Below are 27,558 nucleotides of genomic sequence, written 5' to 3'. Positions count from 1 at the left end.
TGTCGAACTCATTAGAACTCGAATTTCTTAAAAGTCGAATCAGCCAGTTCGAAAAAAAAATGACCTAGAGCTCGATCTGAATCTCAGAAGTCAAACCGTGAACACCGACCTAAGATAACTTATGCGTGGGGAAATGAGTCACATGCAACGTCTGTCAGCGGTAAAGCTTCAGTCTCAGCCTTGCATTCGCTGATAGCATCGTGCATGTTTACACTAACTGAATACATATATTTAGACAGTAAAAATACATTTAGACAATGATAGACAGTAACAGTGATTATTATATAATGAAATACATTTAAAAATAAAGATTTCTTATTCATTATTTTAATATTAATAATAAACCATTAATACATTTAAGTATAATAATATTGTCGTGCTGAGCGGGGACAGAACAGAGACAAAGGCGCAGACGTCAGGGTATTGGGGAATACGGGGTTTAATAACAGGTAAGGCAGGAAAAACAAAGACGGACAATACAATGACTGGACTGTGGAAACCAACTGAAACGCGGACGAAATACAGAGGACTAATGACAACAACCAGAAACAGCTGATCACACGGGGATTCCACACGGGGTTAACGAGGGGGCGTGGCAAGCGGAAAGAGCGGTCGATTGGGGCAGGACACATTGCTAAAAAAACATTTAGGTGTAATTTTTTGGGGCCGGGAACCAATTAATTGGTTTTCCATTATTTCTTATAGGGAAAATTCGATCAGATCTCGAACATTTTAGGATTCGATCCGGAGTTCCGAACGGATTAAGTTCGAGTTTTGAGGTACCACTGTATATATGTATATACAGTGTACACTGTATGTGTATATAATTCTTCTTATTATTATTGTTTAAGTGCTAGACGTCAAAGTCGCTTTAAGCCCGGGAAAGGTTACCCGAGTCATATTACCGGGTTAGTTTGGTAGGTAAAGTAAAACATATCCTCTACTGCCATCTGCTGGTAAAACATGGGTTTTATTATCAATGATTGCGCGTCTACTGGAACAATAATCGGGCAAAAAAATCACCCTCATATCCACACTAACATAGATTAAGTGCAATGTTATGTAGTCGTAAGTTTTAGTTTAACCTTTTCTATTTATAAACCAAGATATTTCACTCCAACTTCAGTGCTGTAACTCATTCATGGAATTGCATGAGATTAATGTATAGGGTTTTTGTCATTCTATGACACCTTAAATAAATTCGGATTAAAATACACATTATCAATAAATACTGGGTAACACTTTACTTGAGGGGGCACAAATAATGCAGCAGTACACAAATCCCATGTTCACTATTAATCCATCATGACATTTCAAGGATATCAGGCACAACAGCAACTTTACTATATTAATTCATAATTTGTTCTTGAGTAGTAACTGAGTTAGTAAGTTATTTGTGCTATAATTTGTTATACATTATACATTTGGGTAACACTTTATAATAGTTCCTAATGAATTACAGTGTGTTTCACTTTATAATGCTGTTCTTGTTCTTTAGTAACTACTATGGAAGAAGTCAGTAACACCACATTCCTTACTAATGAGTTACAATTAGTTTTATTTAGGTCATTAGTAAGACTTCATGCCTTATTTAAAATGCATACATTAATTTCTTAATGTTTAGAAAAGATCAACAATATGTGGTGGAGCACATCATGTGGCAAAACACGAGTCTCTGTTTGACCATCCCTTCAGTTGGACTTCAAAGCACAGTTTGAAGAACACTGGCACACGGACTGAAGTGAGGTAAATAATTAAAATGTAGGTACTGTATACATATTTTTGGCAGTAATATTTTGTAGAATAAGTTGTATGTCATACAAAGAAGTAGGAAGAAAGAAGCCTGTTATTCCAAAAGGAAAAAAATGGCAAAAACCATTCAGAACAGTAGCCTGTAAGTTCCTGTTAGTCCAAAAAAAAGCACTGTTCATTTGATGAGTAATGAACTAGTAGTTATTAGAAATAATCCATAGTTAGTACATAATTCCCAGAGACCAGCAATACTCAATAGTTCCTAATGAAGTAATAGAGGACTACTATAATAATTAGTTCACTATTACCTATTGAGTAATTAAGCATAACTCCTTAGTAGTTAATAGTACCAATTTAGGTGTTAATGAAGCGCTACTCCTTTGTTGCTGCTTACTTCCTGCATATTTACCTGTTAACTACGGAACAGTATTATAAAGTGTTACCTACGTTTGTAGCGGAAAATATATTTTAACGTTTGGATTATTGACAGAATCCATATTTCAGTATCGATCTGGAGATGCGTAGCAGCACCTTTAACTGATGTCAGTTTCAGTTTCAGTCGTGCTATCTTCATAATATCGCATGTCAGTCGCCCTTTCAGCTCCATGGCCAATTTTTCTGTACCAGCCGCGGTTCCGATAAGCTCTGGGTCCAGATCAGCTGCGCTAACTGATCTAACATGGACTTTGCACCGATCGCTCTCGTCATCGGGGGCAGCCGGATCCAGCGTGTGTAAAAGCCGAGCGGTCAGTGGAGCGGCCGCATATCGGACATGGTGGGCAGGAGACGCGCCGGAGCACGGGGGAACGGAGGCAGACAGGGGCAGCGCGGCCAGGCCGCACCGCGCAGGGTAAGGGCTCGCCGCCAACAGCCGTCCTCCGAACCAAATACTGATATGCTTTCAAAATCATTCTTATGGTTTTTGCTGAATTTTTAAATGCATTGATTGCTTATAATTTGAATAATGATAAACATTTCAATACATGCCGTTTGCTGGAGACTGGTTTGTATGGTATCCGCGTATTTTAGGGGTATAAGGTTTTCGCTAAAAGAAACAGGTATGTGTATTCTAGTCTGTAGCCAACTAAAAATAGCGTTTGAAGGTTCTGTATTTTGCATCTCAATAGAGGGTACGGAAACACAGAGACTTTCCAGAGGTTTGAAGTAAAGCACAAGCTGAGATGATTCATGAGGCCCAACACAGAAGTAGCACGGGTCTTCAGCAGGATTTGGTGACTGGAGAAAAAGTCCTTATTTAGACTAACGAATCAGAGAGGCATTGCTGCAAAGACCTGCATGCATAGAAGACTTGTGTGCATACATGGAGAACTCGGTTTAAGCAGCTGAGATGCAGATAAAACAGCACCGCTTTCCGTTTAAACTGCCAGCATCCCAGCGTCTGAGCACTACAGCTGGAATCAGAGGCAGGATTAGTGTGGCGTGTCAAATGAACAAGTGGCGCTGGTTGCAGAGCTTAAGGGGCGTGGCCAAGGTGCCTCGAAGGGCGTGGCCACGGCGGTGCGTAGAGTTCCAGTTACCGCAGTCATACCCTTCTTGTGTCTAGTTGCTTTGTCCTGCCTTCATCTTAAATGATTACAGGCTATTGATTAGTCTAGAATACATTGAGATTAATATGAAGTCAACTGCAATTGCAGAATTAAGAGATGGGATTTTTACCTTTGCAGAATACATATTTTAACACCAATTCGTTACAGGATACCCTATATGCCGTTCAGGACAATTAAAAAAAAAAAAAAACTAATTCTAGAGGTGGAAGTGTTGAACTTAATTTGCAGTGGGAATTTAGACAATAGACTTTAAACAGTCTGCACGTTTTCTGAGTTATCTTTTTCTAAACAAAGAGGAAGAGTATTAATTAATACTAATTAATTAATTAATTAATACATTCGACCAGGTAGTGCCCAGGGGTCCACAATGGAATGAAAAACCCATCTTAACTTCATCATAAAATGAGCAGGAAAGAAGAGTCAAACTGGAAATCAAAGTATATATTAATTACATCTCCCAGATGATTGAACTCCAGCAAATAAAACCACTGGCAGAGTTTGTTGGAGTTTGTATCTGTAATAAAGAGTAGACAGTCAATGATTTCAGCAACGATGTTATCGGATGGATATCTGTCCTTGAGGTTATAGTCTGCATTGAATAGTTTCTCCAACTGAGACCTTCAGCCAAGGTTTGCAGGCATGTGCTTTTTGGCTGTAAGAATGGGGGTCTGGGCCACATGCTGGAAGGATCCACCCTCTAGGGGTCACAGCTGGAACACTCAGCACTCAGAATAACGTATAAATTAGCCAGCTTTGCTTGATCATCTCCAAGAGGAGCTCAGATGTTTGCATCTCTCACGAACCTGAGGTCAGGAGTGACACGGCACGCCCTCACACATGACCTTTATATAGGCCTGTGTCTCAGCTAATCGGAGGGCTGCTCTCACACACCCAGCTATTTCCTTGGAGCCTAACTGCCTACTCCTCCTATCACAGGCAAGGTCTTAAACAGCCCATAGTTCAAGGGGGCAACATCACAGACAACTCATCAGCACCATAGCCCTATGTAAACATGCATGCATACTCACACACGCTCTCTCTCTATCTCATAAACATGCAGAGAAGCCCAGTAATCTTATCACACTCTATTTAGGAAGGGATAGCTATGTATAATTACTGAGAGGGGGGGGGGGTCATCATCAGGGTTATTAAGCTGATGTAATATATATAAGCTGCACGAATTAATCAGTCATGACCTTAAATAGAAGTTGTCCCTTAGATTAGGTTAATTTCATTTCCTCTGTTACTGTTCAGATACAGTACTGGAGAAAATTAAGAGACCGCTCCATTTTTTAAATCTGCATTTTTATATCCTGGTTTAATCCTGGCTCTGCTGGCAGAAGGCTACACTGAGCAGCAGGTTCCTTTCAGGTTCAAAAGACAGCAGTACACAAGAATAAGGTGAAGCAGGAGACACTGGGAACGACCAGAAACCAGGCAGATAAAGAGCGGAAGCAACTTTCTAATGCTAGAGATGACTGATGCCTACAGTTTCTCATGAATTGGAGGGTGACCTCAAGTGACCTTCAAAAGGAATGGAAAACATTAAGTGGTGTGAAGTGCACTGCTAGGACAGTTCATATCAGGCTCCTAGAAGCAGGACTGAAGTCCCATAAAGCAATTAAGAAGCCCTTCATTAATGAGAAACAAAGAAGAACCAGGCTGCAGTTTGCAAAAGAATAGATATTATTCACAGATGCACACCCACAAATTGAGAAATGAGTGAAACAAAAAATTGTGCTGTGGTTCCTGTAGATGAGACGAGGGTTGTGTTCCTGTTGGAGATGATGAGGGTTTGCAGTGCTGTAGAAGAGATGATGAGGGCTTGCATTCCTGTAGATGAGGAAGTGATTAAGGTTCTGTTCCTTTAAGTGTGATGAAGATGAGGGCTCGCATTCCTGTAGACACGAGGAGCTTGCTAATGTGCATGTAAGGCAGTTGAGCAGAGGTGGGACCATGCTTCCACAGGTACAGTTATCTTAGGATGATGTTTATGCCATTCCCAGACCCTGATGGAACCAGCTGCCTTTGCCTCAGAAACGAGTCAAGAGAGCCACAGCCCGTATCAGAGAATCAGCCTGGCACAGGCTCGCCGTGGCACCTCTGGTGAGCCCTACTCCATGTAGCAACATGCCAGGGTACATCCATCATCTCGGCTCCCTTCAGGAACTGTACCACAAACAAGCTTGAGTTAGTTTTGGCTTAATTTAGATTGTAGTTATGGTAGTATTAATTAAGAAGGCCAACTGATTATGATTGCCTATTATTTATTGCGTTGGTTGTCATAAAGGAAGACAGTGACTTAAAGGGAAGGGTGAGCTTGAATTGGGTAAGTTAACTTCAGATTAGCTGGTTAGGTAGTGTTAATTAGCAAGGTAGGGTTAGCTGAATGTATGTTTTGTGTGAGGTAGCTGATTAGTTGTCTTGTCAGTAGACAGGCCAGCACGGGTCTATGCTGATGGCATCTTTGACCTCTTCCACTCTGGCCACGCCCGTGCCCTGATGCAGGCCAAGAACCTGTTCCCCAACTGCTACCTGATTGTCGGAGGTGAGATGCAGTCAGCTTCACACAACACAAAAATTACTCAAAAGCCCACATCGAAGTGTCACACGGAGTATTTGATGGTGTTTGTCAGTGTGCAGCGACAAGCTCACGCACAAGTACAAGGGCTTCACGGTGATGACTGAGGAGGAACGCTACGAGGCTCTCAGGCACTGCCGATACGTGGATGAGGTGGTGCAGGATGCACCCTGGACCCTCTCACCTGAATTCTTGGAGAAACACAAGGTCAGCCTCACCCCCAGATCAAAGTGCTGGTCACCCTCGCAGACGTCTTCACTGTAAATTTCCTGGTCGTTGTGAGTTACACTGTGAAACAAATGTGAGTATAAAATGTGTTTTACTGCATAAAATTAGGTTCCTTCGCTGCTCCTGACAATAGCAGTAAGGAGATAGTAAGTCAGGTCATCACATTTTCTGAGTGAGGCAAATTGTTACTGATTCTGCTGTGTGGTTTTCTCTCAGATTGACTTCGTAACGCATGATGACATCCCATATGCATGTGCGGGATCACATGACGTCTACAAACACATCAAGGAAGCCGGTGGGAACACATTTATTTTCTCTTTGCTAATTTTCTGTGCGCTTTGTAAATGAGGGTGTCGTTCTGCTTACGTGTGTTTCCATACCTCCATTTGATGGAGTAAAGACCCTCATACCTGTAATGCATATTGACCTGTGTGGAACTGTGAGGCGTGTCAGGTGGACATCATCGTAACTCGACTAGTCTCACCTCAGTCTGCATGTGTGTTCAGGCATGTTTGTGGCCACGCAGAGAACAGAGGGCATTTCTACATCTGACATCATCACCCGCATCGTCCGGGACTATGACGTCTACGCCAGACGCAACCTGCAGAGAGGGTACACTGCGAAGGAGCTCAACGTCAGCTACATCAACGTGAGAGCAACGTCTAGCCGACATTGTGTGTGGAACACCGTGGCTTCAAGGTAGCACAAGCTAACCGTGAGGACTCTCACTGTCACAGGAGAAGAAGTACCATTTACAGAACCAAGTGGACAAGATGAAGAAAAAGGTGAAGACGGTGGAGGAAAAGTCCAAACACTTCGTGTATAAGGTTGAGGAGAAGAGCCACGATCTCATCCTAAAGTGGGAAGAAAAATCCCGGGAGTTCATTGGGAATTTTCTGCAACTGTTTGGGCCTGATGGGGCCTGGGTAAGATCCTGCTGTCTCCCCCAGCAAGTGTCTATTTCCAGTACACTCTTGACCAGAATATCCCCTTTTCCACTCCCTAGATGATTCACACTCATCCCTTTCTCCTCTTGGAAACAGAGCTTCTCCTGTTTCTTCCCCTCCCCAGAAGCAGATGTTCCAGGAGCACCGTGGGCGGATGCTTCAGGCCCTGTCCCCCTACCACTCTCCCAGTGTGTCCCCCAGCAGCAGCCCCAGCAGAACACGCTCCCAGTCGCGCTCCCCCTCGCCCGCTTCCCGACGGACCCTGTTCTCCCCTAAGGATGCCTCTTCCAGCAGCATGAGTGAGGAAGATGACGATGACAATAACACCATGACACCACTATGACACCCCAGCTATCTAGGCCTCAGGAAGCAGGTAACAGACACGAGGCTGACGGTGCAGGAGAGCAGCAAACTCAAAGCATGCATCCCTGACAGAATGTGTCACAATGTGGGAGCATGTCCCAGTCTGTACTGTGTGATGTGCAAATGTGAACTTCAGGACAGCAGCCTGAGACTGAAGTCAGAGCCTTTCACATTGTATTTCTTTTATGGATAAAAATCACTTAATGTGTAAATAAAGTTGTGTTAAAGGCGATGCTGTTTATTTTCAACAAGCAGAGAAACATACTGGCAAGAATAAGTTATTAATACACATCAAACGATATCCCACAGACATTCACAAAGTCAAACATAAATACCTTCACACAACACAGCCATTTTAGTGAGGTTGCTGCTTTTAGGTGGCAGTATCTGAGAATCTCATATATTTCTCATCATCTTCAGGTCTTTAGCTAAAGAAATGACTGAAACAGATGCTGGACATTGTCCAGCGCAGACTAATAAGGAAAAAAACACAATCCGACCACTAGAGGGCAGCATGGAAACAGCCTGGAGTATTTGCAACGTGTTTGTTTTCCATGTGATTGCCCCCCTTTATTTAGGTGTATTTGGAAGGAATTTCCATTACCATTCTTTTATAATTCTGTCATTTAGGTTAAACTACGCCATTCTCCTTTGTGCTGGTTGTGTAGCAACTAATAATGTAATAACTGCCAATTGCATTTTTTCCATTCTAATGAAATAACTTACCAATAATGTGATACAATTTCTGAATCAAAAATGTAATAACTTTTTATGTATAATGTAAAAACTACCATTAATGTATTAAAAAAGTATTAGGTTATTGGCAGTTAATACATTATTGGTTGTTGCAGCTTGAGAGAGATTATAAAAACATTTCATGATGGTGCCTCAGCAGGTGTATCCTGCAGATACCAGGGTAGTTGGAGTCAGAGTCAGTTTGGGTCATTCCTGCTAGTCACTTGGCTCTTTCTTGTCTCCGGGCTGATAGGGTGATATATAATGTGTGTACGGTGTGTCAATCGAGGGTGATTTACGAGTTCAGATGATCAGATTTTACTGGCCATCAATACAAATGTGCAGGTAGAACACAGAATACAATCGCAGTTAGAATCACTGGATTAGGAGGACCCGAACATCTGCCCTGTGCTTTGGGGGAAAAGGGAGAAACGCGAGAGTGACACTCTGCTGCACGGACCTGAAACCATGTGACACGCCTGTCACGTGACATAGCGACTCCTGGCTGAGCCCACAAGCCCAAGGTGGATTTTATGTCATCTTTATAACACAGGATCACTGTGTCTCCATGCTCAAAGGTCAGCCCTCTTCAGCTCTACAGGGATGGTGCTCAAAATATTCTGATTATTCAGATTTTATGGGGTTATAGAACCAGGGAGTTTATTGGGTCAGAGATCCTGTATGTAATGTAACAGCAGGGTGGTGCTGGGTCATCCCAGTATATGGAGCTGAACTCTGACCTCTTGACTGGCAGGGCCTGCTGTTCCAGGCAGGTACATCTGTCATGGTGTCATGTTGCCTGGGTCTTACTTACAGGAAGTGCTGCTTAATACACCTCTGATCAGTTACCTCAGTATGGAAAAGCAGCAGTGAGGTGTTATTGCCCAACCAGAGGTGGAGAGTTCAGGTCCAGAAAGTAAAAATCCAGACCAAGATTTAGTTTTAACCAACCAGTTGAGTACTCTATGACTGTGACTCTTTATACTTAACTGGATGGTTGAAACAAAATCTTGGCCTGGATTTTTACTTTCTGGACGTGAAATAGTCACCTTTGGTGCCAATACATACAGATACAAATACATAGATATGTAGAAACACACACACACAGATACAAGTTGGTCTTCCTATCTAAATGGGGACCGTCCATTCGTTTCTATAGGAAAAACCCTAATCCCAATCATGACACCCTTAACCTCTACCCAGCCCTAACCTTAACCATAAGTTACCAAACAAAATACAAGAATTAATTTTTACTTTTTTGATTACAGTCATTGATCTTTGTGGGGACCTAAAAAATGTAAAAATAACAGGTGTTTATTACATTGTGGGGAATATTCGGTCCCCACAATGTAATATAAACACAACACACACACACAGATACATGCAGGTTTATGCCTCGCCGCACTCAGACGGCAGGAGTTTCCTGCCCCTGTTGTCCTGGTGTAGAGGGGCAGCAGAAAGCGGCTCATATGTGCGTCTGTATAACAGCCGCGTCACCAGAGTGATGATGAACATCTCTGGGATGAGCAACTGCTGACTCATCACTGCAGACAGACAAAACACAGGGGTCAGAGGTCACCACTCAAAGACAACACACAGGGGTCAGAGGTCACCACTCAAAGACAACACGCAGGGGTCAGAGGTCACCGTGCAAAGACAACACACAGCTAGGTCACTTAATGAACCGCTCTGTGGAATCAGCTTGACTTGAGCCTGTGTGTTGTCACACTAACAGTCACAGCTTCATACATAAATTATGGCTAGATTTTACTGTGAGTATATATGGGGTCTCCACATAACAAGCCGAAGGACAAGATCTCCCAGCAGGGGGAGTGCATGGGTACTCACTGGATCCTCGTGCCTGCGAGGAGTAGGGTGGGGCACAGGCAATGGTGCCGTTCAGTGACAAGATGCTGAATATGGCCGTCTGCAGTTGGCTGAGGACCAGCACCACCTGCGCATGGACAGAGTCACTGTAGAACTAAAGACTCATTGGCTATCGGCGACACAGGTAGGCTTACCTGGTACATGGCATATTTAGGGATGATCTTCTGGCTGCTGAGAGTCTGGCGCAGGTGCATGAAGAGTATGGCACCAGGCCAGAGAGCAGCGATGGTCAGAACCCCCACAGAGCAGTTAATCCAGATGAGGGCTCCAGTGACCTCAAGCTGAATGGAGGAACAGGCTTTATCAGGAATCAGGCCTCAGGCACACATCATTACAGCTGCAGGCCGTCCAGGTGACATGGGCAGGAATCAAGTGCAGTATCCACAAGGACTCACATCTGAGACATCGAAGTTCCCATTGGTCCACAGCACGATGGCCAAGACGGTGCAAACGGTTTTCATCAGTGCGTACTGGAAAGATCCAAGCTTCAACAGGAACAGAACGCGGCTGAGAAAAAAGGGTTACAAAACACTGATCATCAGCCTGTGACCCAGACACTGTGATCAAGTAAGGATTAAGGTTAGGGTTAGGGTTTGGGATAGGATTATGGTTAGGATTAAAGATAGGATTAGGGTTCAGGAGGGCACCGGGAAACTGGATGGACCCGAGTATGAGCCAAACACGACCTGAGCACAACCCAGGGACAACCCAAGCATACCGTGTGAGACGCACATGGGGCAAGCATGGGCAGCAGCAGCAGCAGGGCCCGGTGCTGATCCGGAGACGGTTATTCCCACAGCGTTGAAGAAATGCCTCATCTCCCCCACACTCCTCTAACAACAGCACGAGGATCTCATAGACCACGACGGCAAAATAACTGTAGGGATGGGCGATCAGAGAGAGCCAGGGAACCTGAGTCAAAACAACTCGATAATGATTACTATGCAGGCTTAGGGATAACCTAAGGGATAGGGATAGCCTTATCCACTGGGAGATATCTGAATAAGGGGACAGTGACAGACTTACCAGCCTGATGTCATGTCTGTGAACATGGTGGCTCTTGGGATCCACATCCCCAGGCAAGACATGGTGGCAATAATCTGGAACAAGACAGGCACCGGGTGGGGGCAGAGCTTAGAATGGGTGGGTATTTATTGGCTGAAAAGCATGAAGAATGACTCCCTCAATGGTATCAGAGCTGAGGAGGGACATCGAGATTCAATCTGTCAAGCAGTTAATTTAAATTGGACAAATTGGCTCACCAACCAACCAATCAACTAAACATCCAGTTTTACAGCCACTGTGTTTCTGGGTGACATTCCCAAAGACAGTTTCACTTTGTTCTGTACAGAATATTAACTGCAGCTGAACAACCAAACAGAGCTGGAAAAACCAGAAATGGCAAAAAAAAAAAAAGAAATATCTTTAGCTGGCACAATGCGAATGCATACAAACAAGTTCACTGGCTCTATTTGCACGCATTAGCGCTGCCGCTTACCGGTGCTGCCCCGTTCACCCATATGATGGCCTGCTTTTTAGGGTAGGACACCTTGCGGAAGATGTAGATGGTTCCTTCAATGTAAATGAGCATGGACAGCACTGCCATCAAGGTCAGCCCAGCGTATAGAATGATCCCAAGGGCGTCCAACTCTGTCAAGAAGAAGGTTTCTGTCACCCTCTTAAAACAGCATAATCTGCAGTGTTAATAACACCTAACGGTACTCAGTTTTTACAAATGAAGCCCATGAAAAATGTGTCTCCCAGAAGAATGCCACATACCATACAGAATAAAGGTTCCTCACGACAGAACGACCAACCAACTCCTTGAATCCTACCCTCTATTTAAAATTATTTTGGTAACACTTCACTTAGTAATAACTCAGTTACTACTGAAGCACAATTCATGAACAAATCATGAACAAATGTAGTTGCTACTTAAGATGCGTCACGAATCTAATGATGAACAAACATTAGATCAGTATTTCATGTATTATGACTTGTTCCTTTAGTAGCTCCTTAGTAGTTCACAAAGGTTTACAGAATTAACAGATATAGTAACAAATATTGTAATTGTTTGGGGTGAAATATGCCTCATGATTCATTAATGATGAACAAATACAAGATCGTTATTTCACTTCAGTTATTCATTACTTGTTTCTTCAGTAATTCCTTCACTAGTTCACAAGGGTTTACAAAATTAACATATATAGTTACAAATGCAGTACCGTGTGAGAACACGTTACACATTAATGATAAATTAATATGAGATCAGTAGGTAATTTAGTTTGTGGTTAATATGCAAGTAATAGTATAATACTATACTATACGATTTTTGCTCCCTCAAGTAAAGTGTTACCTGCGTTCTCTGTTTTTTCATTTCCTTGACAGACGACTAGCATCACAGGCCCACATTAGCAGTTAGCATCTTCTGAAGTGACAGACAGAATCTGAACCACAGGACATCCTGAAGCCTAACCCTAACTCTAACCCTAAACCTAACCGTCACACTGAACAGCTCAGAGTTCGCCGCCCCGCTGTCAGCCAGCTGTGATGCAGGGATCACTTACCTATAATGATGTCTATCGCCAGCGGAGGCTGCTGCAGACAGCTGGGGTCGATGGTGCTGCTCAGATTCTCCATTTCGATCTCCTGAAGTCTCCACAAAAACACGGGAGCTGAACTTGTGTCACTCCGTCTGCAGAAGTCTGCACAGGTGTGTGTGTGTGTGGTGGGGGGGGGGGGGGGGGCGGTGGCTTTATGAGGCTGCCGGCGACCTGTGGGTGAATCACTGCGCTCTCCATTCCAGAAGCCGGCTTGTGCAATCAGGCGCCCTGCACGCACACGTCAGGCTGGGTTTATACCCACAATCTCAGACACCGCCGGTTGGTTCATCCAGGGAGATAACAGATTTAAAAATGATGCTCATTTGTCGGCATTTGCTCTTATAAAACAGCTAAACATTCACCAAAAATGTGGAGGACAGGGATATTGTGTGTGTGTGTGTGTGTGTGGTGGGGGGAGGGGGGGGGGATCAGCACATCTTGAAGCAGCAGGAGACTAGAACATTCCAAAGGAAATATTCCCAAAGGACAGGACACAGATACAGACACATCAAAGCATGGTTCTGTGGTTTAGGCGACTTAATGGATTTTGTCGGGTGAAATACAGTGAATTACGAAACACGACACCCCACTTGTTTCCTGTTTCTCACCTCATGCTACTAGTCTGTTCTTCTCATTTCTGCACATCCACATACTTTTAACAAAGAGACAGAGGCAGCAGGGAAGGTCAACGGCCCCGAGGTTATTCTGGCTTGGCGGCAGGTTGCCGGCACCTGCTGGAATAGCTGGGTGTGACAGGGGTGAAGGACGTGACCCCCCGAAGGGAGAATCTTAATCCCCATCCTGAACCTGACCCTACTGTTGGGGACCAATGTTCATTCACTTAGTTCCGCCGAAGCCAGTTAATGTTCTAGTTAAAATCACACACCTGATATATTACACATACGTATATATTTAATATGCATCAATCAGGTTTGGGATCTGCACTTTCACGCTGGAGACAGTCAGAAAGAAAAAACAGCAAAGATCACCCACAACGGACTGAGCACCAGCATTTATTTGTCTCCACATTCATTTACTGGTGAATTTTACCTACAAAAACATGGACAACCAATTACACAAAATTTTAACACTGATAAGAATTGAAGAAGAAATGTTTGTGCAAACAAATACACTTCTTAACGGGCTCTTACAAATGCAAACAAAAACCTGGATTAGAGTAAATGCTTAGTACAGAGAACATGCAGAACTGGGCTTTAAAATTCATTTAAAAAAGCTTACATTAATTATAAAAAAAGATCATGTGAAGTGGAGATTTTCCTTGACTTTTTATGACTGTACTTTCTTTGGAGGGAAACCCATAGTTCTGACATGGTGGTCACATGAGAGGAGTGTAGAGCACTTTTACTCTAATAAGCACCAAACCCCTTGTGCACAAGGAGCGCCCCCTGGAGGTCAGTCCACTACATTACCACAATTCCTGCTACACAAACTGAATTTGCGCACACACACACACACACACACACACATTCAACCGTTAAAGCTGTTTGTGCAGTACTGATCCTGATCTCATGCGACTACATCCTGATGGCATTATGTGCATTTAGAAGACACACATTTTTTTGTGAAAGTACATTGCAGGAAATGTACCTTTACTCCGGGATTTGAACCGACAAACTTCTGATTACAGGCACAGCAGCCTAACCCACAGAGCCACATATCTAGCCCACTAAAGAGCTGTCTGAGCCGGTCGGGTGCAGCATTGAGACTCTCACCCGGGGGGGGGTTGGAGAGGGTTGACAGGGCTGCGTCGGAGTGTGCCGAAGGGATGACTGGATGGATGTAAACAAGCTTCTTCCTGTGCGCCTACGGTCAGGGTGAATTCCGCAGGAAGTTAACATTTGATCCTGCAAACTAATGAACAGCCGGCTTTTCCTGTGCTGCAGGGTGTAATGCACTGTGTGCTGAAGGCACGACAGGTGCTCTTTGCTCGAGTTCCCATAAGTGTGGAGGTTGGGGAAGGGGGGGGGGACGACAACCTCAGGACTGTTTACACTGCAAAGTGAAGGGGAGGGCTTGGGGTAACACTTTCCTCTCTTACCTAGACACCAGGGGGTGTAAGATCTCACACACACAAACAAACAGACACAAGAGCCCTTAAGAAGTCTCACCCAAAGACGGCCAGATACACCTGAGCACCATCTGAAGTGTATCTGTAACCATCCCCACTCTGCACTGCCCTGCGTGACGATGATGTCCACAGACTCTGTAGTGCGAGCGGACATTATTCCTGCTGAGAATTTTGATGTAAAAATACGCAGTAAAAATTCTGAAGAACATTTTGGCTGAGAGCAAGAAGGAGTTTCGCTTAAACACACAGCCCCACCACTCTGTGCTGGCGGGGGGGCCATTAGGGGGTCCTTGTGGAATGTGTGTGAGCCAGCGAGGAGAGCTGCGACACGTCAGCTTACGGCAGCATGCGTGTTGAACAGTGCATGGGTGATGCGCATTTAATACGGCAATATCCTGGGCGACGCTGAAGTTCACGTGCCTGCGGGTATCTGTTCGTGGTGATGAGGATGTGGTATCCATGGCGACGGAGGCAGGGCCGTGTGGGACTTAAGGCATCAGACTTGATGACTCTGCTGTATCAGCGTGTCGGAGGTTAGATTTCCACGCACGGGAGGCAGGCTGTGTTCCCCTGCACTGCCTGTAGATCTGCGGGAAAGAATCTGGCTTCAATATCCATCCGTCCATCCATCCATCACCGGGACACAAATAAATGTTCACGACTCACCTAGCTATGACTCACTCTCCATGGTGACTCTCACTGCCTGTCCGGCATCTGAAAAGATATTCAAATAGCAGTGAGAGTAGCTTGTGTACCTACTCCACCGGCAGGAAAGCGGCCTCTTGGAGGGGGGGGGGGGGGGGGGGGAAGGCGAGAGACAGGGAGGGACACAGAGCAACAGCCTGACGTTTCCACATCGCATCCAGCTGAGTTTGCAAGTTTACTCCGAGCGAGGCAGACATGACACGTGACGATGGCGTGAGAGCTCACCAGTGCTGGGGACGTCATCCACGAAATGCACGTCATTGGATAGGAGGTGGTTTTGGGATTCGCTAAGAGGTCTGGGGTAGGCCTGTCCATCACTGTGAGGAAAGCATGTCAATCAGCGTCACAGAAGGAGAGGACATTTAAAAAGAAATAAATCACACCTCATTTACCTGTCAGAACAGGCCTGCAGGTCAGCGGGTAGCTGCTCTGGGTCATAACTGACCAGCCGTGTTGGGAAGATATGGCCATCACCCAGACTGCACCGGAAAGGGGGGGGGGGGGGGTTCACCTTATTCTCCAGATAACAGAAACCAGAAAGAGTCAGAGATGCCAGAATAGGACAAAAAGGCACAGCAAGCTCACCTGGAGTAGAAAGGCAGCAGCCAGGACCTCTTCTGGTCTCCAAACACCTGGGCAACGTTCTTACTGAGGCCCAGGGAGAAGCCATTCTTATCAGGGCCGTTTCTGAACACCGGGGCCCTGAATGCTTCTGTAAAGGGTTGGGGTAGAATGGGAATGAGAGCGAGAGAGACAAGCGGAGTGGAGCAGAGAGCAAGAGATGGTCAGAGAGGGGGTGAAAGAGCAGGACAGAGGCAGAGGGAGGGAGAGACAGGCAGAGAGACAGGCAGAGAGACAGGCAGAGAGACAGGCAGAGAGACAGGCAGAGAGACAGGCAGAGAGACAGGCAGAGAGGGAGGGAGAGAGACAGGCAGAGCAGGAGAGAGACAAGCGGAGAGGAGGAGAGCAAGAGATGGTCAGAGAGGGGGTGAAAGAGCAGGACAGAGGCAGAGGGATGGAGAGACAGGCAGAAAGCAGGAGAGGGAGACAGGCAGAGAGCAGGAGAAAGACGGAGGGAGAGAGAGCACATCACACGGGAGAAAGCTGCCCAGCCCAGCAGCCACTTAGGCGGCCTTCGCATCACAGGCCAAGCTTGAATTCCCAGCCATGGTTACCTATGGTGGACCGGTTCTTCCCCACCAGCCACATGTGGTAGCAGAAGAGGGACAGGATGCTGATGAAGAACATGGCCGACACGAAGAACAGGAACAGCACGTGGAATTTGGCTTGAGTGTCAGGCAGCTCGCTCTGAGGAGACAGGGAGTGGCATGAAGATGGGGGGGGGGGGGTCAAACTGAGGTCATACTGAGCACTCGCTCAGAGATCCTGAAAGAAAAAGGAGGAATCAGGAAGACCCCCCCTCCGACCAGCTAGAACCACTGGGAGCCACGATACCCCACAGTGCAGCAGGCAAGGGGGTCGTTCTGCAAATAAGTCTTACGCCTCCATTAGTGAGACAGTTATACAGCAGAAACATGCGAAAGGGCACATGGACAGAGCTACAGTGAGACAGACAGTGTCCAGCTAGGGAGTGACCTGCAGCTGGCAGCACAGGAGCACAGTGAGAATCACAGCACTCACAGAGAGACAACACAGCGCAGTTACCTGGGGACAACTTTCAGCTGATCTCCTCCGGCAAAGCTTAGTGCAAACAAAGAGACGGCATTAGACGAAGGGGCCAGCAGGGGGCGAGCAAGACAGAGGGCAGCAAGGAGTAACTGGAGAAGGAGCAGCCAGGACACAGTTAGCGACGTGTTTAATACGCAGAAAGTGGACTGGAAGCGAGGGATCCTACTGACGGAAGATAAATCGGGATCACAGAATGCAGGGAGCCAAACAGGAGGCAGGGAGCAAAAGGGGAGGCAGGGAGCCAAATGGGAGGCAGGGAGCAAAACGGGAGGCAGGGAGCCAAACGGGAGGCAGGGAGCCAAACGGGAGGCAGGGAGCCAAACGGGAGGCAGGGAGCAAAACGGCAGGCAGGGAGCAAAACGGCAGGCAGGGAGCAAAACGGGAGGCAGGGAGCAAAACGACAGGCAGGGAGCAAAACGGCAGGCAGGGAGCAAAACGGGAGGCAGGGAGCAAAACGGGAGACAGGGAGCAAAACGGGAGACAGGGAGCAAAACGGCAGGCAGGGAGCCAAACGGGAGGCAGGGAGCAAAACGACAGGCAGGGAGCAAAACGGGAGGCAGGGAGCAAAACGGCAGGCAGGGAGCAAAACGGCAGGCAGGGAGCAAAACGGCAGGCAGGGAGCCAAACGGGAGGCAGGGAGCAAAACGGGAGACAGGGAGCAAAACGGGAGACAGGGAGCAAAACGGGAGACAGGGAGCAAAACGGGAGGCAGGGAGCAAAACGGGAGGCAGGGAGCACCACCACTGGCAGTGACTGATGGTCAGCAGGCTCACTGCGGCCTGCGGATACTGGCCACATCTTGGCTGTACCACCCACCCCGGAGAGCTGAGACCGGCTACTTACCGTCCAGAATTTGATGAAGTAGCGCAGCACGGTGCTGGCGATAAAGAGGCAGTAGAGCATTGCGTAGGCCAGGAAGAGCACAAAGAACTTGTAGTTGGAAAAGCCGACACAGTTATTGACCCTGGAAAGACAGGTGGCTGACAGTGAATCACTGCTGTAATGCCCAGACATCCACAGATGCCCACAGATGCCCACACCCCTGGGCAAAAGGTCCCTATACAGCAAGACAGTCTCAAATCAGGAGCAGATTAGCTCAGACTTCAGATTCCAGCCCACCTCAGTCTGCTGCCACTGACATTTTCCATAGGATACAGCTCTTGCCAAACCCCCCCCCCCCCCACACGGTAAGTCGACTACCAGACCGTACTCCCCCTCCCAGGTCCCCACGAGGGCAGAATGGCCATTCAAGATAATAGTACACATACCAGGGGCAGTGATGATCCATTTTCAAAATACACCTGAGAACAGGGGAGAGACGGGTGTCAGACACAGGGAGCGAATAAGGGGCAGAAAAAAGAAAGAGATGTCACTCACACGTCACAGGCGGAGCAGTGGTGACAGCGGTCGGGTTTGATCACCTGACAGCGGTCACAGTACCGGATGGCTGCAGGGCAGAGAGAGAGACAGCAGGTCATTAGTGCAGCAGGAAGTGACATGGGTGAGGGCATTAGGGTTAGGGGTATATACTGACCTCTGGTGCCAGTGCGGGTGTAGATGGGAAGTTCTCTGGCTGCTCTCCTCAGGATTTCCTGCTGAATCTCGGGACGCTCTGCAGTCTCATACTGCTCCTTATCCACTTTGGAGAGACTGAACTGTACAAGGGAGAAAAACTATATTTACTGAGGCACTACCTCACACAACACCCTGCATGGTATCACACACAGCATACTGGACACCGCCCAACACGCCACTCCGCACGCCGTCCAGCACGCCGCCCAACACGCCACTCCGCACGCCGTCCAGCACGCCACTCCGCACGCAGCCCAGCACGCTATACCGCCCAGCACGCCACGCGGCACGCAACCCAGCACGCCGCCCAACACGCCACTCCGCACGCAGCCCAGCCCAGCACGCCGCACGCAGCCCAGCCCAGCACGCCACACGCAGCCCAGCCCAGCATGCCACACGCAGCCCAGCCCAGCATGCCACACGCAGCCCAGCCCAGCCCAGCCCAGCACGCCACACGCAGCCCAGCCCAGCCCAGCACGCCGCCCAACACGCCACTCCGCACGCAGCCCAGCCCAGCACGCCACATGCAGCCCAGCCCAGCATGCCACACGCAGCCCAGCCCAGCCCAGCCCAGCCCAGCACGCCACACGCAGCCCAGCCCAGCCCAGCACGCTATACTGCCCAGCACGCCACTCCACACACAGCCCAGCACACTATGCCGCACGCAGCCCAGCCGCTACAGCGCCCCCAAAGGCTTACCTCTTTGGATGGGTTAGCTGGTTTGGTGAAGATGGTCATCCAGTATGACCACACAAACATGAAGAAGAAGAGGTGGAACCCTGTCAGATAGACGACTGGAAGAGAGGCAGACAGTGAGGGTGTGGCAGCAAGTTTCCCCTGGATGCACGCAGATGAGAAGCGCTTTCTTAGATAAAATGTCCATCCACAGAAGCGGATGGAAGCGTCACGCTGTGGTCCATTTCTCACAGGCTAACGCACAGTACAGCGTCGTCTGAGGACTTAACACTGAATTTAAGGAGCATTCAACACCCACCCACGAGAGCCCCACCCTGCACACAGAACGTCACTCACTTTGCTCTTCAGTCTTTGGGATTGTGTCTAGGGAGAACAGAGAGAATTATGATTATATGAAGACTGAGGCATTACATTCATTTTTAATGTAATTAATTTAAACATATTTAAGTCATAAAGCAGCCACATTATCCCCTTCAGTATCACCCTATACAGCTCTATCATCCAAAATGCTCACTGCGTGGCAGCCAGAGAAATCTCTTCATTGCTGGGAACACTGTCATTAATGTCTCTGGCAAGTGCACACACCTTCACCATGCAGTGGATACCACACTTTTCTTCACTATAAGGTCCACATACCCCCTTCTTTGCCTCACTCCTTGCATTACTCATTGCACCGTCCACTGCACTCCTCCCTTTATTCACTGCACCGTCCGCTGCACTCCTTGCATTATTCACTGCATTTTATTAACACTTCTGACAGCTGCTGTGAGACGCTGCTGCAAATTTCCTGGCCATTTGAGCAGAACGGACTGGAGAAGCAAATGAGCAGCAGATAAAGACGGATACAGATACAGCGCTACAGACACGACATCCATTTCAGCAGCACAGCTCAATCGCTAACTACTTATCTACCTACCTACCTACCTACCTATCTATCTACCTATGTAACGAACTAGCTAAGCACCACCCCCTGATCGCTTTTACCGGGCGCAGACTAGCTTTAGACGGACTCACAGACACACAACTCGACGACGTAGGCGTAATAGGACCAGCACACAACCAGGACGATGAACACGACTGGGATCCAGGACAAACTCCGCTGACAGCACCGTATAATGTGAGACGGCGCCATGTTTAATCCGTTAGAGGAGTTCGCCGGTCATGTGACATCGGCTAAACAAAGCAGCCATGTGACATCACAACACACCCTCCCCCCGAGTCACACATAGTGTCCCCTTGCCTCCAGTGCTGAGCAGGAACACTGGATAAAGATGCATAACACATCGAACAATAATATTAATAATAATATGAATAACAATAATAATATTGATAATAATATTAATATCATTACTATTATTAATAGTATTATTATTAATAATAATGTTATTAATGCTAATATTATCAATAACAATATTATTGTTATTATGGATCATAATAATGATAATGATAATAATGATAATAATGTTGTAATTCATGGTCAGGGAGAGATTTCATGAAGGCTTCTGATGCACAGGAGGGCAGATCAAGCACGTGAAGAGGAGCTGATAGGATTAACATTAGTGCAGTGCCTGTCCGCTCGGCCAGTGGGAAGAGTGATGTAGTCATGCAGATGTTCAGGATTTTGGACTATTTCTGTGTAAAACGTAAAGACTTTAAGACCCAGAACATGGGCTGTGGTGTGGGCAGCACCAACGCGGACTGGATGGGCTCCTTGTGCCCCATCCTCTGCACCATGCCCCTGAAGTACCTCGCAGTGCCAGGTGAGTGTGTCCGTCGCGCAGGTGAGTAACACTTCATTTCCCTACGGACTGAGCAGAGCAGGCAGCCAGTGGGGTGAAAATAATCTGCGTGACTATGAGGAAAAGCAAGCTGAGCGCACGTGACCAGTTCTTGGTCATTTTTTTAAATCCGGAGTTCCTAATACCTGTGTGTGACATGGTGCTTGTCTGTAATGGGCTCCAGTGGTGCCCTGGTTGGAAATTAGCATTACCCTGCATGCCGCAAATGGATCAGCCCTCAGAGCATGCTGATTGCCTGCAGATGAGCTTTGCTCAAACCGATCCTTCATTTTAAATGCCCTATGTGGGTCACTTTAGTTATGATGTTCCTCCGTGCATATCTCCTGCATGCATCTGTGCCTGTCCTTGTTGCAACAAAGGTACAATGACAAATCAAACACAAAGCCGTCTCTGCCTAAGATGAAGTTTGATCAGCCCCAGTCCCTCACCTGGGCTGCCAAAGGTCAGTCAAACCCATGGCATTTGAACCTGACTGCACGCAGCCACCCAGTTTTCTGGAAGGCTATGTGCAGAGACAGTTGTTACGCTGATCGGCACACTTACGCAGAAGCACTCACCCGCACATACACACACTGTTAGAACTTCACATTGATTTTCAGCTTAACTCTGCCTTAAAGAATCTCAGAACACTTTTAGTTTTCTTACACTAGTGGCCAAAATTGTGGAAACACTTGCAGTTTAGAGATAGCAGACCTTTATTCCAGTTACTCCAGTTTAAACGTCCAAAGTATGATATTTGTAAACATTAACAATTTAACAATTTTTAAAGCGTAATGCCAAAAATGTTATCTGTCTCCACAATTTTGGCTATTAGTGTAAACATCGACTCACTTTGAGGACATACACCTCAAGAGGTTCATTCTTTAAGGTTTCAGGTCTGTTCTTTAAGGTTTACGATTTTTAAGAAAAATGATTGCACAAGGTTAGGGAAACATGTACACATTTACAGAAATACACGAGCTATTTTATCAGACAGAAGTAGACGTCAGATGGTTTTGTGGTCAGCCCAGTCATCTGTGTCTCCTGGGTTCACAAAATGAGGTGAATATGTGCTCTGTGACTGTTTAGATGTCATGGTTGTCTGCACCTTCGCCTTTATGTGTTCTGCTCCTGGATAATATGGGGATTTCAGGCCGTAGTTTCTTATTGGCTGCAGCTGACCTGAATCCCTGCTGCACTTATTTGCATAGTTGGATCAAGCAGACTTTGCTCTTGTTTACATCCCCTGGAAGGTCATGAACCACATAAGGTAGATTTCTAGTACAATTTTCAACTGCAGTGAAGAAAAGGTAAGAACAAGCTATTATCCAATCAGAAGCAGGAGAATGTCAATGCCAAAGCAAAAACAGAGTAGAGATGCTGGGAGTTGATTGGCTGGACTGAGACACCTGACGGGGGGAAGCTCCAATCACAGGCTTGCTACTGTAGTTGTATTCTAAGTGGGCCAGCTGCTGAGTGAGTGGACAGTAAGGCAGTCTTATGTACCACAGGGTCGCACGATTCCTTCAGCTTCTGGGTGGATGAAAAAGCTCCCGTGGCTCCAGACCAGACAGCTGTGGTCAAACATCTGGTAGTCATCTTTCGCCTGCTGGCCAAGAAGGTGATGAAGAAGTGGTCCATGACCCAGAGCCTGACCTTCCGCGAGCAGCTGGAGGGGGGCATCCGCTACTTCGACCTGCGCGTGTCGTCCAAGCCGAGCGAGCCGGGCTATGAAGTCTACTTCATCCATGGCCTCTACGGGCACCGGGTGCGAGACGGCCTTGGCGAGATCGACCGCTTCCTTGGCGAGCACCCCAAGGAGGTGGTCTTTCTGGACTTCAACCATCACTATGCCATGAGTGAGGACCACCACCGCTACCTGATCGCCACGCTACAAGAGGTGTTTGGCCACAAGCTCTGCAAGGCTAATGTTGTAGAGGAGATCACGCTTGACTTCCTCTGGAGGAACGGGTACCAGGTGGGAGAATGCACCTCATCACTAGACACCAGGCAGTTATGGCATCTTTTAGGTAGCAATATGTTATTTAATGAAGTTCTGAAGACTATATGGGAGCAGCAAGTGAAGTGATGAAGGTCTTCCTGTTCAGGTCACTCTACAAAGTGCCAGGTGACCATCTTGATATTTTTCATGTCCTTTTCATGATTCTTATAGACATCACTCACAGGAGGCCACTAGACCTTCTGTAAACCTTCTCTCACAGGTCATCGTGTTCTACCACCACCCCTGGGCAGAGAAGCGGCCATTTCTCTGGCCAGGCAGTAAGATCCCAGCTCCCTGGGCCAACACGACCGATGCCTACAAACTGATCCAGTTCCTGGAGACCACCCTGGGGGAACGCGCTGAATATGGCTCCTTCCACGTGTCCCAGGCCATCCTCACCCCCCGTGTGAAGACCATCATCTGGGGTCTCATCCAGGGCCTTCGCGACCACTTAGTGGAGAGGTGTGTTTCATATCAGTGGAGTTTACCTGTGTGTATTTGAACTCTGGTGTATACAGTGTGAAGAACATGCAAATGCCCAGCAGCAAAACAGCTGCATGAATCAATTCACTTGGCTCAATAAACACAGTGCAATTTAATCAAAAAAAGCTAAGTGATGAAACCTTTTATTACTCTCAGTGAGTTTCTGAATCTGACTGCTTGTGGGAGTTTTACTTACACAAAAATGTTCTGAAGGCAGAAAGAAAAATTATTGGTTCAGAGAGATAACCAATCAGATTGTAGAGGAGGTGGGTCTAAGACATCTGATTGGTTGGTCCCACCTCCTCTAGTTGCTTGGTCCCACCTTCTCTACTGTCTGATTAGTTGTCTCTCTGCCCTCAGAACATTTTTGTGTAAATAAAACACCCACAAGCAGTCTGACTTAGGTTCATGAAAATGACACGAACATGGGAAATCCGTCAAAGAAATGATGTTTGTGAGTGAGTTGCTCTGTGTATGCCTGAGTGTTTGAGTTGGCCCCACTATCCATCCATTTGCTAATAAACATTCCTTCTCGCTTGCTTTGCAGAAACCTCCCCACCATCATGACCTGGGTGGAGGCCCAGAAGCCAGGAATCAATGGGGTCAACATCATCACCTCTGACTTTGTGGAACTGGTGGACTTTGCTTCTACTGTTATCAGGCTGAATGACCTTCTGCTGCCTGACCTTCCTCTCACGTGACCTGGAAGCTGAAGCCTGTCGTCATGGCAATGTGTCTCCTACCCAGTGCTGCTGTGGGGTTGCTGGTGCTGATGATACTTGACAGCAAATGTCTGAAGGCTACGTGCTTCAGGTGTTAGGCATGGATCTGTCTGTAGGGATACCATAGTAACATAAATCTGATCGGTTCAGCCAAGCAGGTAGACTCAGTACAGTCAAGCCTCAGCCTGGATAATAATGATCCGCATAATGATCTGCACCGAACCTCCCTTTCCGAAGCTCCACAAACTTTCATGAACACATTTTATTAATCTCCTTCATTGGGGGGCTCCTGCTAAGGACCCCCTCACTATCTTAACTCACGTGGTGCTTCCTGTATTGCTAGTTTTTATTGACACAAGGTCTGTTGTTGTGAAGGTCACAAAGGCCCAGCCTGCCTGTGTCATTCAGAGAGCTGCACACCCTGTGACATCATAAGAACGGACCTTGGGGCATAATGACATGTGCAAAAGAAAACCCAGCTGTGCATACTGGCCATAGTGTGGGGTAGAGCCTGGGCACTTTTTCAGTTTCCACTGGTAATCTAGTGGCGATATCTGACAAAATGTGGATATCCAAGGTGATTTTTTATATATTTTATATTTATTTCACAGGCTTTAGTAGAACTATCTTTAACATTGACACGAGCTGCATCATTGACATAACGGAAACTTTGCCAAAAATAAACCTTCACGTGCACTTTTGTACTATTTCTGGATTAAACGCAAACTTTTTTCCTACATCTGTGTTCGCTGGACAGGGCAGTTGGCAGTTAGCGTCACAAGAGAGCGGTAAGACACCACAGCCAGGACGCTGTGATCACCCACCACATCTGAATTAAATAGGCTGAGATATCAAGTAGGACAGAGAGCAGAATGCAGGGCAGTGCTGTGACCCTTGGCAGTGGAGCGAGTTGGACCTCCCCATCAGGCTCCCCGTCACAAAAAATATCCAAAGAAAAGGTCACATTTATTTTGGCGTCATCAACAAGAAAACTTACCATGGACAAATCTGGGCATGTTCAAACACACACACACACACACACACACACACCCAGAAGGAGCGCTTCCTGTTTATAATGCTGCAGGGCCTCCATTCTGTGGAATAGGCTGAACACCAGCTGGGCAAAACGCATTATGTAAAGATCTTGAGTTTCTGATGTTTGGATTTCTGAGCATGACTAATTCAATGACCCACCCTAACCCCTCTTCACTGGAGTGGAGCATTTAAGTAGAGGAAACATTTTGATCAACGATGATATGAAATAATCTCTTTATTCAGCTTTTGAAAACAGTTCCAGTGTTTCGGTGTTCTTATGATGAACTTTATTCCACGAGAAGGCGGCTACATGCCTGACGCTTGTGCTCTTGACCAACAGGATGTACCGCAGCAGAGGCTGAGCGTGTCACTGTGTCCCGGGTGGCCGTCACACGCCACACAGCCGGCGCATGCGGTCGGCGTGACCCTTGGCACACGACTGTTCAGAACACAGTCCCTCAACACATGTCTGACGGAAAGGTCATACAGACTGTCCTTTGGGGAAGTGATCAGAGCCAATATTTGGAGAGGAAAATCCTGGTCTTTCCTCACATGTTTTAAGAAGCAATGTGCTGACTAACACTGAAATATTAACACATGCAGGTACACTCATGTAAAGGAGATGCACACACTCATTTGCATTCAAGCGCACGTGCTCAAAGGATGCACAGACCTGTTCACACTCACCCACACATGCAAAGAGCATGCATACATGTAATTAGACTCACACACACATTTACACTCACCCACATTAGCAGAGAACATACACATATGTATTCAGACTCACACACATGTGCAAATGATGCACACATGCATTCACACACAGTGATTGAAAGGTTGCTGGTTCAAATCCTCGACCAGCAAGGTACCACTGAGATAACCTGAGCCAGGTACCGACCTCAAGCACTGCTCCCCAGGTGTAGAATTAACTGCCCACTGCTATGTCACAAGGTCACATATGGGTTCAATGCAGAGGACACATTTTGATCATATCTCTCGGCTGGCCTGGAAACGTCTCGGCATCCCCCCCCCGAGGAGCTGGTAGAGGTGGCTGCGGAGAGGGAGGTCTGGGTATCTCTCCTGAAGCTGCTACCCCCGCGACCCGAACCCCAGACTAGCGGATGGTAATGGATGGATGGATGGCACTGTGTGCTGTGGTGAGTCAAGAAGGACAATTAATCGCTTCACGTGCACATGTGTAGAAGGTACATGCTTGCATTCCCACACTTGTGCAGAAGATGCATGCATGAATTCCGACGTATGTACACATGCACAGAAGATACACACATGCATTCACACTCATGCACACATGCACAGAAGATACACACATGCATTCACACTCATGCACACATGCACAGAAGGTGCGCACATGCATTCCCATACTTGTGCATGCATTCCCACTCACACACAAGCTCGCATTCACACAAGCTTGTCCCATGGACCCATATACACAGATGGGGGAAAGAGGCTCCCAGCCGGTATAGTAACCCAAACACACGCATATGGGGGTTAGAGGCTCCCAGCCGGTATAGTAACCCAAACACACGCATATGGGGGTTAGAGGCTCCCAGCCTTTACAGTAACCCAAACACACTCTTGCATGCTGGAGGGATGTGGCACAAAGTCAGTTCCACAGAACTGCACACGGACAGGGGGAATAAGGCTCCCAGCTTGTCCTGGGGACCTACAGTTGCGGCAAAACTCTCTTGTGAAACACTCACTGTCTGCTCCACAGGCAGGAAGCTGAGTCTGCCTCTCCTCTGTCTGTCTTTGTACATTTGGGTTATTCCCCTCTGAACACTGGGGGGGCGGAAAGAGAAACTATTACTTATTGGAACCTTCCCCACTCCCACTGAAAAAGCATAAGTGAGCTCAGCGCCCATCACTTGAAATCTGAAAAAGCTCCAGGCATCAGCAAAACACATCAGCAGCAACAGTTCCACAGAGCAAAGGCACGTGAGTGTGTGTGTACTGTGCATACACCGTGTATGTGTGCAGTGTTTTTATGCGGTGTATGTGTGCAGTGTGTGCATACACCATGTGTGTCTGTTTGTGTGTCTCTATGTGTGCAGTGTGTGTACAGTGTGTGTGTGCAGTATATATGTGCAGTGTGTGTGCACTGC

General features: G+C 47.0%; 4 protein-coding genes across 6 annotated transcripts; 2 read left to right on the top strand and 2 right to left on the bottom strand.

The window, feature by feature from the left end:
- The first annotated feature begins 2,322 nt into the window (after window positions 1–2,322).
- LOC111857263 (choline-phosphate cytidylyltransferase B-like) lies at window positions 2,323–7,679 on the top strand. Its single transcript, XM_023837925.2, has 8 exons — window positions 2,323–2,602; window positions 5,327–5,426; window positions 5,755–5,868; window positions 5,957–6,108; window positions 6,346–6,424; window positions 6,636–6,778; window positions 6,867–7,055; window positions 7,201–7,679. The coding sequence occupies exons 1-8, from the start codon at window positions 2,525–2,527 to the stop codon at window positions 7,417–7,419; spliced, it is 1,074 nt and encodes a 357-aa protein (XP_023693693.2). The 5' UTR covers window positions 2,323–2,524; the 3' UTR covers window positions 7,420–7,679.
- A 1,600-nt stretch (window positions 7,680–9,279) lies between these two features.
- LOC111857284 (solute carrier family 51 subunit alpha) lies at window positions 9,280–12,752 on the bottom strand. The gene is made up of 8 exons (XM_023837969.2): window positions 12,629–12,752; window positions 11,560–11,711; window positions 11,088–11,161; window positions 10,780–10,938; window positions 10,457–10,568; window positions 10,196–10,342; window positions 10,023–10,128; window positions 9,280–9,718 (listed from the first exon to the last, which is right to left on the bottom strand). The coding sequence occupies exons 1-8, from the start codon at window positions 12,699–12,701 to the stop codon at window positions 9,564–9,566; spliced, it is 978 nt and encodes a 325-aa protein (XP_023693737.1). The 5' UTR covers window positions 12,702–12,752; the 3' UTR covers window positions 9,280–9,563.
- A 909-nt stretch (window positions 12,753–13,661) lies between these two features.
- On the bottom strand, window positions 13,662–20,566 carry LOC111857248 (palmitoyltransferase ZDHHC20-A-like). Of its 3 annotated transcripts, none has more exons than XM_072706545.1 (14): window positions 20,430–20,566; window positions 19,752–19,778; window positions 19,419–19,513; window positions 18,682–18,802; window positions 18,525–18,594; window positions 18,416–18,448; window positions 17,991–18,111; window positions 17,124–17,159; window positions 16,634–16,766; window positions 16,044–16,170; window positions 15,851–15,937; window positions 15,684–15,775; window positions 15,420–15,467; window positions 13,662–15,340 (listed from the first exon to the last, which is right to left on the bottom strand). In XM_072706545.1, exons 1-13 carry the CDS (start codon window positions 20,545–20,547, stop codon window positions 15,424–15,426), a joined length of 1,104 nt encoding a protein of 367 aa, XP_072562646.1. In that variant the 5' UTR covers window positions 20,548–20,566; the 3' UTR covers window positions 13,662–15,340; window positions 15,420–15,423. The 3 variants fall into 3 exon arrangements, with proteins under 3 accessions (XP_072562646.1, XP_072562648.1, XP_072562647.1); XM_072706547.1 differs by lacking the exon at window positions 20,430–20,566 and adding an exon at window positions 20,052–20,413; XM_072706546.1 differs by lacking the exon at window positions 17,124–17,159.
- Window positions 20,567–21,064: 498 nt separating this feature from the next.
- Window positions 21,065–24,379, top strand: LOC111857249 (PI-PLC X domain-containing protein 2-like). Its single transcript, XM_023837894.2, has 4 exons — window positions 21,065–21,175; window positions 22,705–23,171; window positions 23,416–23,657; window positions 24,226–24,379. Exons 1-4 carry the CDS (start codon window positions 21,082–21,084, stop codon window positions 24,377–24,379), a joined length of 957 nt encoding a protein of 318 aa, XP_023693662.1. The 5' UTR covers window positions 21,065–21,081.
- The last annotated feature ends 3,179 nt before the right edge of the window (window positions 24,380–27,558 follow it).

Source organism: Paramormyrops kingsleyae, chromosome 24, assembly GCF_048594095.1.
Source record: "Paramormyrops kingsleyae isolate MSU_618 chromosome 24, PKINGS_0.4, whole genome shotgun sequence".
In the NCBI taxonomy this organism is placed as follows: Eukaryota; Metazoa; Chordata; class Actinopteri; order Osteoglossiformes; family Mormyridae; genus Paramormyrops; species Paramormyrops kingsleyae.
This window is presented reverse-complemented; position numbering and strand designations above follow the sequence as displayed.

Bases quoted from the DNA above. Each gene is read 5' to 3' on its own strand.
- LOC111857248 (XM_072706545.1), bottom strand. From the start codon at position 20,547: ATGGCGCCGTCTCACATTATACGGTGCTGTCAGCGGAGTTTGTCCTGG. The intron at 19,514-19,751 runs GTGAGTGACGTT...CCTCTCTTCCAG, and splicing joins CCCAAAGACTGAAGAGCAAA to TCGTCTATCTGACAGGGTTC. The intron at 18,112-18,415 runs GTATGTGTACTA...CTGTCTTTCCAG, and splicing joins ATGGATCATCACTGCCCCTG to GGTCAATAACTGTGTCGGCT.
- LOC111857284 (XM_023837969.2), bottom strand. From the start codon at position 12,701: ATGGAGAATCTGAGCAGCACCATCGACCCCAGCTGTCTGCAGCAGCCT. The intron at 11,712-12,628 runs GTAAGTGATCCC...TCTTCTTGACAG, and splicing joins GGCGATAGACATCATTATAG to AGTTGGACGCCCTTGGGATC. The intron at 10,939-11,087 runs GTAAGTCTGTCA...CCATCCCTACAG, and splicing joins ACAGACATGACATCAGGCTG to TTATTTTGCCGTCGTGGTCT.
- LOC111857263 (XM_023837925.2), top strand. From the start codon at position 2,525: ATGGTGGGCAGGAGACGCGCCGGAGCACGGGGGAACGGAGGCAGACAG. The intron at 5,427-5,754 runs GTGAGCCCTACT...TCTTGTCAGTAG, and splicing joins GGCTCGCCGTGGCACCTCTG to ACAGGCCAGCACGGGTCTAT. The intron at 6,109-6,345 runs GTCAGCCTCACC...GTTTTCTCTCAG, and splicing joins AATTCTTGGAGAAACACAAG to ATTGACTTCGTAACGCATGA.
- LOC111857249 (XM_023837894.2), top strand. From the start codon at position 21,082: ATGGGCTGTGGTGTGGGCAGCACCAACGCGGACTGGATGGGCTCCTTG. The intron at 21,176-22,704 runs GTGAGTGTGTCC...TATGTACCACAG, and splicing joins GAAGTACCTCGCAGTGCCAG to GGTCGCACGATTCCTTCAGC. The intron at 23,658-24,225 runs GTGTGTTTCATA...CTTGCTTTGCAG, and splicing joins CGCGACCACTTAGTGGAGAG to AAACCTCCCCACCATCATGA.